The sequence below is a fragment of the Taeniopygia guttata genome, chromosome 4A (assembly GCF_048771995.1).
Source record: "Taeniopygia guttata chromosome 4A, bTaeGut7.mat, whole genome shotgun sequence".
Taxonomy (NCBI): Eukaryota; Metazoa; Chordata; class Aves; order Passeriformes; family Estrildidae; genus Taeniopygia; species Taeniopygia guttata.
In genome coordinates, this window is record NC_133029.1 from 5,222,537 (window position 1) to 5,236,627 (window position 14,091).

Consider the following 14,091-nt stretch of genomic DNA (forward strand, 5'->3'; position numbering starts at 1 on the left):
TTACACCACAATAATATTATTAATATTAATATTATTAATAATAATTAGAGTTCTGGCTGATGGCTGCAGGTCTGGGCTACACTTTGGTGATGCTGTCAGGTGGCCTCTCCTCGGCTGGCCCCTGTCCTTTGGGATGGGGCTGGGACACTCCCACCCTGTTGCTCTCAAGTCCCGCACATCCCGGAGCCTTCCTCCCTTTCCTCAGGAGGCAGAAAGCCCAGGCACCGAGCAGGGAAATGCCTATCAGGGCCAGCAGCAGGGCCAGGGAGGCAGTGTCCTTGGGCTGGGGACAGATCCAGCGGGGAGTGTCGGTGATCCTGGCCGAGACGCTCCGGCCGCGCTCCTGGAAGACGCAGCGGGCCTGGCGCAGGTCCGGCACGGTCACTCCGGCCGCACGCAGCGCGTCCAGCCAGCCCAGCGAGCAGCAGCTCCAGGGGTTCCCGGCCATGGACACCGCCCTCAGGCTGTGGGACCAGCTCCTGACTGTTCCCAAGGCCTGCAGGTTGTTATTCCGAATGTCCAGGCTCTCCAGAGGGGAGCAGGAGAGCCCCGTGGGCAGCAGCCTCAGGTGGTTGCCCGACAGGTCCAGCACTCGCAGCGCGCCCAGGCAGGGCAGCGCCGCCTCGTCCATCTGGTTGTCCCTCAGAGAGAGCTCCTGCAGGGACAGCTCCAGCCCTGCCAGCGCTCCCGTGGGCATGGACAAGTCCCTGTTTCCCGACAGGTCCAGGGAGAGCAGTGGGGTCCGGTTGAAGGCATGGGGCTGCAGCCTGGAGATGTTGTTCTTGGACAGGCTCAGGTGCTTCAAGCGAGGCACGTTGTAGAAGGGGGTGCAGGTGTCTCTGGGGGCTGATGTGTGAGAATCCCCTCCCAAATCCCTTCCCTGGTCACTGCCCTGGCTCTCACAAGGCTGGAGGCAGTTGGAGCCCAGATCCATGGATTCCAGGTGAGGCAGGGAATCGAAGAACCAGCGTGGCAGCACACGGAGGGCATTGCTGTGGAGGTCCAGCGAGCGCACGGACAGCTCCGTGCCATTGGTGACAGACTCCCTGGCCACGTCCTGGAGACAGTTCCTTGCCAGGCTGAGGCTGTGCAGGGAGCCCAGACCGTGGAAGAAGGAAAATGGGAACAGCTCCAGGCGGTTATTGCTGAGATCCAGGTCAGCCACATGTGTCAGGGCGGCCACGGGACGCACGGTCCTGTTGAACCTCTGCATCTCCTTGTAGGGCAGGACGAACTCCCTGGGATGGGGGGAGCCTGGGAGCAGGGAAGCAATGAGGTTGTTGGAGAGGTTTAAGTGTGTGAGATCATGGGCTCTGGGGAGCTCTGGAAAATAGAGGAGTCTGTTATGGCTCAAGTCGAGCACTCGGAGCAGGTAGGGCTCCGCTCCCTCCTCCTCGGAGAAGAGCTCCAGGGCGTTGTGGCTGAGGTTTAAAACTCGCAGCTGCGTGAGGCTGAAGCCAGAGATACAGTGGAGGGAATTCAAAGCCAAGTTCAGCACCTCCAGCTCTTCCAGAGGCTCAAAGGCTCCCTCCTGGATCTCCATGATGTAGTTGTTGCTGAGGTCAAGCTGGCGCAGCCGCGGTGAGTTCCGGAAGGTCCCTGCCAGCAGCTTGGTCATTGTGTTCCCGGAGAGATCCAGCACCCTCAGGCTGGTGAGGTTGCTGATGTACCAGCTGGCCATGTGGCTCTCCAGGTTATTCACAGACAGGTCCAGGACCTCTATATTCCTGAGCAGATGGAAAGCTTCCCCGTTAGCCAAGTAATTCCGGTCCAGGTGGTTGGATCCCAGGAGGAGCGAGCGCAGCCGAGGCAGCTCAGCCAGGGCGGCGGCTGACACGGATTCCAGCTGGTTGGAGCACACATCCAGGTACTCCAGCTGCCCAAATCCTGGCATGTTGCTGCCTGACAGGTTTTGGATGAAGTTGTTGGAGAGTTCAAGGTACTTAATTCCTTGGTCAAGCCCCTTGGGAAATTTCTGCAGGCCAACTCCTTTGCAAGACACCTTCGTGGGGCTCTGTGGAAAGACAGGAGAGGTGTGAGTGAGGGGGGGCTACAAACCACAGCTCCAGGCAAGCCAGCTGCTGTCCAGGATGGGCAGGAGAAGTGGGAAAAAGCACTGCTCCCCCTTCCCAAGCCCAGCTGATCCAGAGCATCCCTGTTTAGGCAGAGGAAGGGCACTGTGTAGGTTCCACCTTTCCTCTTTCTCCAGTTTCCTCTGGAGTTGGGAATCTGGATGGGGAGCTGCTGATTTCTTTCTGGGGAGACACAAACCTGCTGTTCCCCATCCAGACTCCCAGCTGCCTCACTGGATCCCTGCTCTCCATCCTCTGAGCACCTCAGGCATGGCAAAGACGTGGGAGCAGCTGGATGCCAGGGCCCACCTCACAGGAGACCAGCTCCAAGGCAGGAAAACAGAGACAAAGTTAAAGAGATGGAGGCTGGAGGGGAAGGTGAAAGCCACAGGGAGGAGATCCAGGGTGATGCTGGCAGCCCCAGCCACGCTGCTGGAGCCATCCCAGCCCAGGTGCTCCTTGGAAAACAGCCTTACCTGCTGGCACAGAGGGGAGCTGGGCCTCGACTCCGGGCTAGCCCGGGCCCTGAGGATGGACGGGAGCAGCCAGAGCAGGAACCATCCCCGAGCAGCCCAGAGCATGTTGGGCTGCGGGCGCTGCCAGCCCCGTCCCGCTCCTGCGGCGTCGCTGGCAGGCTGGGCAGGAGCCAGGCTCTGTATAAATAGGCTTCAGGATGGGATGGGGGAAGGAGATAAGGCATGTGGGTGTTCGTAGCTACGGAAGTGGGAAAAGAAAGACATCAGCTCGCAGAGGGGGAAAAACGGCACAAAGCCACAGGGAAGGGAAAGAGAAACGGCAGGATGGGGAGGAGGGAGCTCAGGTGACAGGCTGGGTCCGCTGTGACATCAAATGCCAGGAGGCAGAGGTGGCACGTAGGAAAGCTGAGAGGGTTTGGGGGAGTTTCCCTGTGCCAGGGACAGGATGTGGCAGCTCCCGGGACACCAGGGGCAGCTGGCGAGGGCTCTGCAGCCATCCTGAGCCAGGGACAGCTCCTGGCTGTGGGATCACCCGACTGGCACACCCAGGCAGTGCCATTCCGTCCCCAGCCGCAGGGACTCTGCCTCTCTCAGGAAACAGCAGCTTCCCAGCGGGATGTGCAGCCTGGGATCCCTCTCCTCCTCCTCTCCCTCTCCAGGGCTCTGTGGGCTCCTCGCTGTCGCTGCCGGGTCACCGCCTCGCCCAGGGCAGAACAAGAAGGGATCTGTCCTTGTGGCAGCTCCAGGTGGGATCTGCGCACTGGGAGCAGTGCCCCACACACAGGGACATGTTTTGGTGATGGCATCTCCATGTCCTTGTGCCACCTAGTGCTGACACACTCCTTGGGGACACGCCCCTCATGCTTCACGGGGCACTCTCCAAAATGCACAGTTTGGGGTTTTTTGGCTCAATGTGGCTAATTCCATGTGAAGGAACAACTCAGGCTGCTGAAAGGTTGTCCGAGGATGTGAAGTTTCAGCCACAGAGCTCATGCTGTAATCCTGGAGGTGTCTGGCCGGAAAAAAATAATATATAGACATAAAATACATAAATAAATATGATTATAAATATAGATTATTTATAAACATATATGTACACAGAGTTACACATCTGAGCTATCCCTCACCCTCTGACAGTCAGCGTGGTGGGGGAACACTCTGCCACCTCAGGATGTGACTCAGCCTTGCGCTGGCCCAGTGTCCCCAGCGTCCAGGTCAGGCAGGACAGCGGTGACAGCCCAGGGACAGCATTTTGGGCTGGAGCCCGGCAGTGCCGGGGATGTGGCAGGGCTGGAGGCAGCAGCGAGCACACAGCACATCTGTGCAGATGTGAGCTCCTGCCAGGGAAACACCGACCTCGGGATGACCCCCACGCCCTCCCAAAAGCAGAACCAGCACATCCAGCCCTGCCACACCCCGGGAAGCCCGGCCCGTCCCCCTGCACCTCAGCTGCTGGACACGGGTCTGCACGGTGACACAGCCCCTGTCAGCAGCTGAAAAGTCCCTGATTTGGATCAGGGACTTCTGCAGAGAATCCCTGGGCATTTGCATCCCAAGCTGTGAACTTCCTTCGCGGGAGCACTGGGCGTGGATCAGGCCCGGCAAACAGCGAGAGGCTTTCCTTGGATTGTGACAAAGGCAGAGCGAAGCACATGGCCTGAGCAGAGACAGATCTGCTCTGAAACCAGCTACCCTGTGCTCCTTGGCCTTCCTGCCCTCCCTGCTGCCTCCAGGGCTCCAGCAGGATCTGCTGGAGAGATCCCTGTTCCCCCGGAGGCTTTTGTGGGAGAAGTCTCCAAAGGATGTGAGGAATGAGCAGCAGGACTGAGGTGTGGAGGAAGCAGGGACAGAACCACCTGCCCAGGTCACATCTGTGCTGTGGCTGATGGGCTCCAGCCCGGGTGTTTGGGAGCAGGATATCTGGTCATCCAAGTCCATTGGATCTGCCCTTCCCTCCCGGCATTCCCAGGCACTGGGAAGGTGACTCCTGAGCAGCTCTGATCCCAGCCAGGGGATGGTGCTTCTCCCACCCTGAAGGACGGAGCTGTCCCCTCGCAGACCTCACCAACACTCTGCTGTGGCCATGCAGACCTTCCATGGGAGCTCCTGGTGTGGCTGGGGAGGGACATCCCACCGAGAGCAGGAAAGAGCTGTATTTGCCAAGGCCACCTGCAGCCAATTCCATGTCTCCAACTCACACTTTGGTTAGTGTGAGCACCAGAAAAAGCCTGTTAACACATTCCACGAAAGAATTGCTCCCTTCTGCCCTCCTCTTGCATCCCAAGCACGCACCAGGAAGAACTTCCACGCAGGAATGGATCTCTCCTGCTCTTGCAACATCCCGAGCACACGCCACAGGGGACAGCAACACTGGCCTTTTACAGAGCAAAGGGATTCTCCCTCTGCCTCCCCCTGCCCACAGCCATGGAGCACATCCCAGATCCTGCTAGCGGGGGACAAGGAATGCAAACTCCATCCCCGGCTCTCCCAACCCCCTGTTATTTATGGCTGCCCCCAGCCTTGCTGCTCAGGCCAGTTCTGAAGCAGCCCTGTTAACGATTTGCTCCATGTTCTCACTGTACACAGTTGTCCCGCTTCATTCTTGTCACAGGAACATGTCCCTCTTAATCCATTTGAAAGGAAAGAAAACCACAAAGCCCAGTGAAGAGCCCCCAAGGCTCTTGCCCGTCCCACATGTCGAGGCTGAAGGGAGGAGAAGCCACTAAAAAGGCAGAGCAGCCCATTTGTCACGCAGTTGTTTCCCGAAGCGCACGGCTCCTGTGAATAGCGAGGCTGCAGCCAACGCCGCTGCCCCGAGGAATTTTTGTCTCCCAATAACTGCAACACTTGGCAAGGGACATCACTCGCTAGGGCTGGAGCCAGGAATGCTCCAGGCAGGGCGGACCCTCTGTGGCCACGGCACAGCGCTGGGACACACGTCCCTCCCACACCCTGCAGGTGACCAGGAGCCACCTCTGCATGGAGCCAGCACCAAGATCATGGAATCACAGCACTGGGCTGGGGGAACAAACAGTTCCATGCCCTGCCACAGACAGGGACATCTTCCACCAGCCCAGGTTGCTCCAAACCCCATCCAACCTGGCCTTGGATACTTCCAGGGATCCACGGGCAGCCACAGATTCTCTGGGCACCCTGTGCCACATCCTCAGCACCATCACAGGGAAGGATTCCTTCCCAATATCCCATCTAATCCTGCCCTCTGGCAGTGGGGAGCCATTCCCCCATGTCCTGTCACTCCAGGCCCTTGTCCAAAGTCCCTCCCCAGCTCTCCAGGAGCCCCTTTAGGCACTGAGGTCCCCAAAACCTTCCCTGCTCCAGACTGAAGATGTCACTTTGGGATTTGTCCCGTTTCTACAAGGGCTGCAACTTCATTCCCCTCTTGAAAGCACAAACAAGCTCTGGAAAGAAACACAGGGAAACAAAACCCCAACCAAGCTGAGCAAGTGTGAGCCAAGGGCTGAGACAACAGAGCAATTTGTGCCTCTTATGGCTCAGAGCATCTTATGGCTTTAGGTCTCCCCAGCTGAGGGGAGGTAACGGGACAGAGTTGCTCAAGAAGCCAAAAGAAACAATAGTGTCCCAGCTCCTCTATTAGTCACCAGAAATCAAGTTATGACTAGACCCAGCAGGGCTCAGAGAAAAGAAAAAGTGGTGACTTCATGCTGGACCGGATTTTAAAATCCCATTTTTTTTCCCTTTGCTAAAGTCTCCATCACCACTTATTTTAGGTAGAAGGGTGCCAAAAGGAAAGGGGTGGGGAGAGGAAGGCTAAAAGCCACATCTAAAAGCAGGACAGTTGCTATTAAAACAGAAAAAAAAATTCCTGTTTGAATATTTTATTCTTAAACATAACAAACTTCCTCCGAGTGTTGTCACAAGTACTTGTGGCTGCTCTACGCGGCTCGGTGAAGCCTGTAGAAATGTGTTCTGGTTTGCAAAATATTAATTAAAAAGAACAAAACAACTCCCCCCCCAAAAAAAAATCAAAACAAAACAACAAAAAAACAAAACCAAAATACCCCCAACCCAACTCAACTTGCTGTAACAGCAGCAGTACTTGAAGGCAGCCCCCGCTGGGGCAAGGTTACCTCTGGGGTAAGGGCAGGAGCTGAAAGGAGCAGAGGCCTGGACCCGGGAATCGGCGTTTTCTTTGGGATTTGGTGGTTTCTGGAATGTGGAGGCAGTTTCCTATCTGCTAAGCCTGCTCTAGTTATTCCTCTTCCTCTCGCACTTCCTGCTTTTGCTTCCAAGCTCTAGGTCGAGGCACTTTTCCTCCTCCTGAGGATGAATGTAAACACCACTGACCCTGTCTCACCCACCTCCCCTCGCCCCCCAGCCCTTCCAGCTCCCCCTGGGAAGGCAGGAAGCCAGAACCCCTTCCTGGCTGTCGTTAGGGTGCACATGCAGGAGCCTGGCTGGGATTTTGGGGCAGGAGTCCGTGTCCTCCCGCTCCCGCCAGGGATGCTCCTGCCGACATCCGAGCAGAGCCCCCAGCTCTCCCACCAAGCCTCGTGTGAAGATCACAGAGCAGAGTATCAGTGCAGCAATACTTGAAATACTGAGACAAGGCACACCCAACAGCCTTTCCTCCTCACAACGCTCTCCCCACCAGCTTTTTGGCTTGATCCGAGTCTCCCCGCGAGTCACAGAGGACAATTGTGCTTCCTGCATTCACATATAGGAATAAATAGCTCTGGATCAGTTTCCTTTATGGCCGGATTACAGAACCCCTGAAATACTGATACGCTTTATGAACAGCAGCACTGTGCAGTTCCGTGGGTGTCCTTGGCCACGCCAAGTTCCTCTCTAGGACGCGGGTGCATCTCCCAGGCGGATGGCCCCAAAGAAAGTCGTGTGCTTGCTCATGTTGATGGAGATGTCAGCGTGGACCATCTTCACGGCGATCTTCTGCCTGGCCTTGAGCAGGCACACCCCGGCCGTGTAGCAGGTGTTGAAGTTGGTCTTGCCGGTCTCGATGCTCCGAGTGCACTGCAGAAAGGGCTTCTCGTCCACCACCACCTCGTAGCTGGCAAAATCGGTGAAGTTGATGTAGTAGACCTGATGCGAAGCGGGGAGAAGAAAGGTGTCAGGGAGGGGGTCGGGGTGTGGGGGGCAAGCGCAGCGTCCTGGGGGTGTGTGCAGCCCCTCCTGGCCCCGACACCTGCGCTCACAGGTGACTTGTGCGAGGCAGGGAGAGCCCCAAACCAACCAGGAACCTCTCTGATTCCACTTCAGACTGACCCAAGCATGCAAAAACCCCTGAATCCATGTACCTAAGGCTGAGCTACCATCCTGCTTATTCCAGGGAAGTGAACAGCTTCGCACCCCACACACAGACACACACACCCCACTGAAGGCCTCTTGCACTTACCTGCCCAGTCCTGCTTCCTGAAGCCAGGAGCCTCCTTTAGTGGTGACATCAGAACTGCCCTAAGGTGGCCTGGGAGCTGTCTCCTGGGTAACTGGACTCGGTGCTTGCACAGGCATGAGCTATTGCAGGGAAAAGGCCCTCCCAACCTCCACAGCTTGGAAGGAAATCACCTCACAGTGCTTCTACTGATTGAACTCCCTGACTTCCAAGTCCCTGTGACTCTGCTTGTCCTCACCTAAACCTCTCCCATACTCTGATTCCAAAGAGCTGCAGGAGGAAGACCTGTCCAAGGAGAAGTCAGTCTCAGGGAGCTGCTACCTCCTGAGAAAGGAAATCCAGCCCTTTTGGAGGCAGGAGCTGCCTGAACACTGAATCCCTTTTGATTCCTTGATGGACCACAAATGATGAGGCTTCACTGGTCCAACACTGTGGCCACAATCAGCATCAAGCACTTGGGACACAATTATACTTTGACCCATGTGGAGTTATATTTTCTGTCCCCATCCAAACTGGGCACATGTCACCAATTCCATGGAAAAGCACCTGACATCCGTGGCCCACTTCATCCCAGAGCCGGTTCTGGGGAGGAGCTACACAGAGCAGGGGGAGGCAAATGGAGTCACCTGGGCTGGAATCTGGCCAAACCACCTGGGCTGGGAGTCCTGTGCTTCCAGAGCTCCAAAACAACCACAAATAACCAGTGTTGGGGTCTTTTAAAGCACTGAGCTCAGCGTGCTGCCTGCAGGGAGGTTTGGAAGGCTCGGAAAATGAGCAAGTGGAGGGATAACCCCGGGACTGGTGTGCTTTCAGTGACTGATCCCTGGCGGGCGGTGTCCTGGCGGTGACAGGGGTGTGACACTCCTCCCCACACCCCTCCTGAGCCGAAGCTTTACAGCTCCGCACAAGCTGCTGGCATTTGGCTGTTGTCTGGAGCCCTCTCGTGGTTCATGCAAGGCTTCCACCGGAACACAAGAATAGGAGGAGTTAGCCTAGGACCGTACTCACTTCTACCTGACTATAGATGAAGTATGTGCCGTCCACCAGTACCTCCAGCTCCCCACTGCGGGCATGCAGCTTAAACACCTTGGGGTTCAGAGTGATGCGAGACCAGTCATTGAGGACTCCACCTGAAAGATCTCAGTATGAGAAAACGGCGGTCACTCAGTACCCGTCAGGAGGAAAAGCGCAGGAGCAACACAAATACAGTCACAGCACCACAGGGAGGGGGAATTCGGAGGGGGAACCCCAGGGTTACACGCTAGGGAGTGGGAGCAGGGACTCTTCTCTAGCTCTGAGCACACACCATGGTTTGTGGGGTCACCTGCCCCTCCAACCCTCTGTTCTCCACCTCAAAACCCAGCGCAGGGCCTGCTGTGCTCTGCTCATCCCAGGGCTGGACACGGACCTGCCTCCTCCTGACCCTGCAGCTGAGCTTGTTTGATCCCCATTCCCTACTGTGTCCATGGCAATGGTTGTCATGGAATCATCACGGAATGGTTTGGATGGGAAGGGACCTTAAAACTCATCTCATTCTACCCCCTGCCACGGGCAGGGACACCTTCCACTGTCCCAGGTTACTCCAAGCCCTGTCCAAGCTGGCCTTGGACACTTCCAGGGATCCAGGGGCAGCCACAGCTGCTCTAAGCACTCTGTGCCAGGGCCTCAGCACCTTCACATGGAAAGATTTCTTCCCAATCTTCCATCTAAATCTACCTTCCTTCAGCTTAAAGTCATTCCTTCTTGTCCTGTCACTCCAACCCCTTGTCCAAGTTCCCTCTCCAGCTCTCTTAGAGTCCCTTTAGGCACTGGAAGGGGCTCCCTGGAGCTTCCTCTTCTCCAGGCAAATGGAAGCCAGCTTTGGGTCACACAATTGATTTTAATTCTGGTATTCCTTCACTTCACCATTCCTGACTTTGTAATTGGGATCATTTTAACAAAACCTTTGCCTTTACAACTCCTAAGGTTTTTTAAAGCCAGAATAACAACAAAGTAGGAAATTTCATCATATCTCACAACACAGTAACTCCTAACAAGGGTCCCTCAACACAGGGATTTATGGATCCACCACCTAGTCCTTTGGGATTACTGGGATAACCCAGGGACAGACTTTGCTATGAGCCCAAACTGAGCCAATCTCTGTAGGTGCCTCAGTTTATCAAATCCCACTCTTTTCCTCACAGTCTCCATCTGCCTCCCCTCTCCCTGCTGGATGGGCCTGTTACTTAAGAGTTGGACTCGATGATCCTCGTGGGACCTTTCCAGCTAAGAATATTCTGTGCATCAGTTGGAGCTCGGCAGGCTGGCAGCTGGACAGCATTCCTGGCTCCCAGCTCTGGATTGTTCCCGAGCAGCAGGGAAGGACACTCACAGGGCATTCCCGCTCTTAGAGAGCAGCATTCCCTCTGGAAACCCTCAGCAATCCCTCAGCATTCCCAGTAATGAAGGGATAATTGCTTTCTGAACGTAAGCAAACAGCATCTTTTCCCTCACATTGTCCCTGGGAACGGGCGGTTTCCTTTTAATTTTGGGAAGCTGCAAGCACAAATCCCTGTCCATGAGAAATTCCAGCTGCCACTGCTCACAGGGAAAGCTGCCTTCCCACAGAAGCAGCAGCCAGCCCTCCCCATCCCACGTGTGAGGCAGGAATTTGTGGATGGGGATCTGCAGCCCCTTCCTGCTGCCCCCACCCTCAGGAGTCCCTCCCAGTTTGGGACTGGGGGATGGATGGATGGATGGATGGATGGATGGATGGATGGATGGATGGATGGATGGATGGATGATGGATGGATGAATGGATGGATGGATGGATGGATGGATGATGGATGGATGATGGATGGATGGATGGATGATGGATGGATGGATGGATGGATGGATGGATGATGGATGGATGGATGGATGGATGGATGGATGATGGATGGATGGATGGATGGATGATGGATGGATGGATGATGGATGGATGCATGGATGGATGGATGGATGATGGATGGATGGATGGATGGATGGATGGATGGATGGATGCATGGATGGATGGAGGGATGGATGATGGATGGATGGATGGATGGATGCATGGATGGATGGAGGGATGGATGATGGATGGATGGATGGATGGATGGATGCATGGATGGATGGAGGGATGGATGGATGGATGGATGGATGGATGGATGGAGGGATGGAGGGATGGATGGATGGATGGATGGATGGATGGATGGATGGATGATGGATGGATGATGGATGGATGGATGGATGGATGGATGGATGGATGGATGGATGGAGGGATGGAGGGATGGATGGATGGATGGATGGATGGATGGATGGATGGATGGATGGATGATGGATGGATGGATGGATGGATGGATGGATGGATGGATGGATGAATGGATGGATGAATGGATGGATGGATGGATGGATGGATGGATGTGGTCGCTGGGGAGCTGCAGTGGGGACTCAGGGAGGGGACAAGCCAGCTCCTCTCCAGCACAGCCAGAGCAGGGAGGCAGGAGGTGATGAATGAGCCACAGCTGTTGGCAAGGAGAGCAGGAACTTGAGGAGAATTTGGATGGGGATCTGGGAAGGAGGAGGAGAGCAAGGAGCTGCCTGCGGATGGGAAGTGGCTCGGCAGGATCTGGGATTAAAGGCTGTTGGTGGGGACAGAGGTGCTCAGGGCGTCCCAGGAAGGGATGGACACCTCTGTGTGCACTCACCACTGGGTCTTCCCTGCCTTAAATTCCTGGGAAACTGGAGGAAAATGGGCAAATGGGGAAGAGACAGGACAAGGATCCACTGAGGGCTTAATATAGAGTTGGGGGAAAAAAGGCCTGGTCATGGAGGGGCTGGGGAGGCACAAGATGTACCTGGAGGTGAGGGAGAAGGGAGATCCAGTGGGACTGAATTCCTGGGGTGTGCAGAGCAGGGATCATCTGGGAGATAAACAGGAGCTCAGGGGAAATGCAGGTGGAGACTCCACACAAAACTCTTCTTGGGGGGTCTGGGCAGGGCAGGGATGGGCAGGGATCATCTTGGAGCTGTGTCGTGGGATGGACTGGGATCCAGGAAATCTACGGGTGCAGGAGGGGCTCTTCCCAGTACCCACAATTACCAAGAGATCCTTACCATTCTTCACTTGGATTGCTGAGCCTTGCCCTTGGAGATGGACCACAGCTGGCTGCAAGGGAGAGCACAGGGATTGAGAATTAATGGGAAGCACTGCGCCAGTCCACAAAAATGCCCCCCAAAGCTGAGTTTTTCCATGGAAAGATCAACACACCTGGATGTCTCTGGAGCTGGCCTTGTCTGAGGCACCTGCAAAAGGCAATTCCAAATAATTAAAGAGGAAAGTTGAGTGAAAAATCCCATAAATAAAAGTTCTTCTATCCCAAAATAACCCTTAAACCCCCTTATATATAACTTTTTTACTCCAAAATAACCCTGAAGCCCCATATAAATCACTTTTCTTACTCCATAATAACCAATAAAACCTCTGCTTTAACAGGAGGAGGGATATGGGGTGCAGGTAATATTAAAAGATATAAAACAGAAATATTAAATATTAAAAAAATATTTAAAAGCACATAAGGAAGAAAAAGACTCATCCTATATTTCCCTAGCTTATTCCCAGCATTTCTGCCCAACCATCAAAATTCTTTGTTATTCAACAGGTTTCCACTAGAAAGAAAAATTGCACAACCCATTCCCTGATCCACAGTGGCAATAAAACCTCTTGGCTGCCAGGATGCCAAGTTTCCCTCTGCAGGTCATCCATTCCATCTCCCTTCCCTGGGAGCCAAATCCTGATTCAGGAGGAGATGCCCATGGCAGCAGAGCACGGAGCTGAGAGGCTCCTGCTGCTCCTGGCCATTCAGAGCCATGGAATCCCAGAATCCCAGAAATTCAGCACGGTTTGGCTCAGCAGGGACTTTAAAGCCCATCAAGTTCCACCCCTCCATGGGCAGGGACACCTTCCATAGGTTGCTCCAAGCCCTGTCCCACATGGCCCAAGACACCCCAGTCCTGCTCCAGGCCTTGTGCCATCGTGTTGGGACACTCTGGTGGCATCTCTGGCATTCCCGCCCGTCCAGCTCGGAGCGGAGGGCACGGATGGAGAGTAGAGGGAAGAATTTTCTAGTGCTGTACACGGGAGTTTTAATGCTTGTACAGGGGGGGTTTCTGTTTTGTACATGGGGGTCAGAGGTTTTAAGATGGAGGGATTTGGGCCTGTCCTGTCCTCCCTCTTTCTCCTTCCTTCCCTCCATGTTCTTGGTGATGTTGGCACTCACAGATTGGTTTAGAGTAGAAAAGCACCATTTAATATAGGTATTAGGCATTGGGGAGAAACTGTAAACATGTAAAATGTACCATATAAAAGACAGCAGCAGCCCTGGGCGGGGAGAGAAGCAGCAGTCGGGAGTCAGAGAGGATGTCAGGGTGTGTGTGTGCCTCTGCCTGAGCTGTGAGCAAACCACAGCAGCTCAAGGAGAAAATCTTTTAGATAACTTGCAATAAACAACCATGAGACCGAACAACAAGAGTCTGCTGAGCCTTTCTTTGGAAGCATGGCTTGGAGGAGAAGTTTTTCCACCACACGAAGCCACCCCTGACCCAGGGTGGTCTGTGACACTCACCTGAGGGGCCCTGCACGCCGGGTGGTCCCTGAGGGCCCGGCGGGCCAGGGGGGCCGGGCGGTCCCATGACGGTTGTGCCTGGAATCCCGGGGATGCCGGGAATGCCGGGGGGACCCTGCGGCCCGGGAGGCCCTGGTGGCCCTTGGGGACCGTTGGGCCCTGGAGGACCGGCCTTTTTACCTGGAAACACAAGGACAGGCATCACCCGGGGCTGTGGGGTGGGAAGTGGGAGGTTGGGGATGGATCACTCCTGGCTCAGGACAGCCAGGGTGGGTGTCTTACGGCTCCACACCATGAGGATAACGCTGCCAGTGGGGCAGGACCAGTCAGCACCCTGCAGGCTCCTTCTTGCTGGGAATTACACTCAAACAAGGCACGGGGACTCTCTGGGGCCTCTCAAGGGATGGAGGCTCAGGGGGCTCTTCCCACAGCTCTGGTCACCCTGCTCTTGGCATGGGGTCAGCCTCAAATCCCATGCCCTGGGGCTGGTCACATCCCTGCGGACCTGGGATGATCTCTGGATGCAGTCAGGA

General features: G+C 55.2%; 2 protein-coding genes across 7 annotated transcripts in view; both read right to left on the bottom strand.

Moving 5' to 3' along the window:
* LOC100223684 (transforming growth factor beta activator LRRC33-like) lies at positions 1–2,790 on the bottom strand. Its single transcript, XM_012573025.5, has 2 exons — positions 2,549–2,790; positions 1–2,014 (listed from the first exon to the last, which is right to left on the bottom strand). Exons 1-2 carry the CDS (start codon positions 2,651–2,653, stop codon positions 77–79), a joined length of 2,043 nt encoding a protein of 680 aa, XP_012428479.5. The 5' UTR covers positions 2,654–2,790; the 3' UTR covers positions 1–76.
* A 4,462-nt stretch (positions 2,791–7,252) lies between these two features.
* EDA (ectodysplasin A) overlaps positions 7,253–14,091 on the bottom strand; it is a 61,631-nt gene continuing 54,792 nt past the window's right edge. Inside the window, exons 4-8 of one of the 6 annotated variants that reach the window (XM_030272471.4) lie at positions 13,559–13,738; positions 12,205–12,239; positions 12,051–12,102; positions 8,946–9,076; positions 7,253–7,627 (exon numbers count right to left, since the gene is read on the bottom strand). In XM_030272471.4, the coding sequence (XP_030128331.1) occupies positions 7,376–7,627; positions 8,946–9,076; positions 12,051–12,102; positions 12,205–12,239; positions 13,559–13,738 (650 nt within the window). In that variant the 3' untranslated portion in view covers positions 7,253–7,375. The remainder of the gene's footprint in view (positions 7,628–8,945; positions 9,077–12,050; positions 12,103–12,204; positions 12,240–13,558; positions 13,739–14,091) is intronic. The other 5 variants (XM_072929059.1, XM_030272474.4, XM_072929058.1 and 2 more) reach the window with 5 other exon arrangements.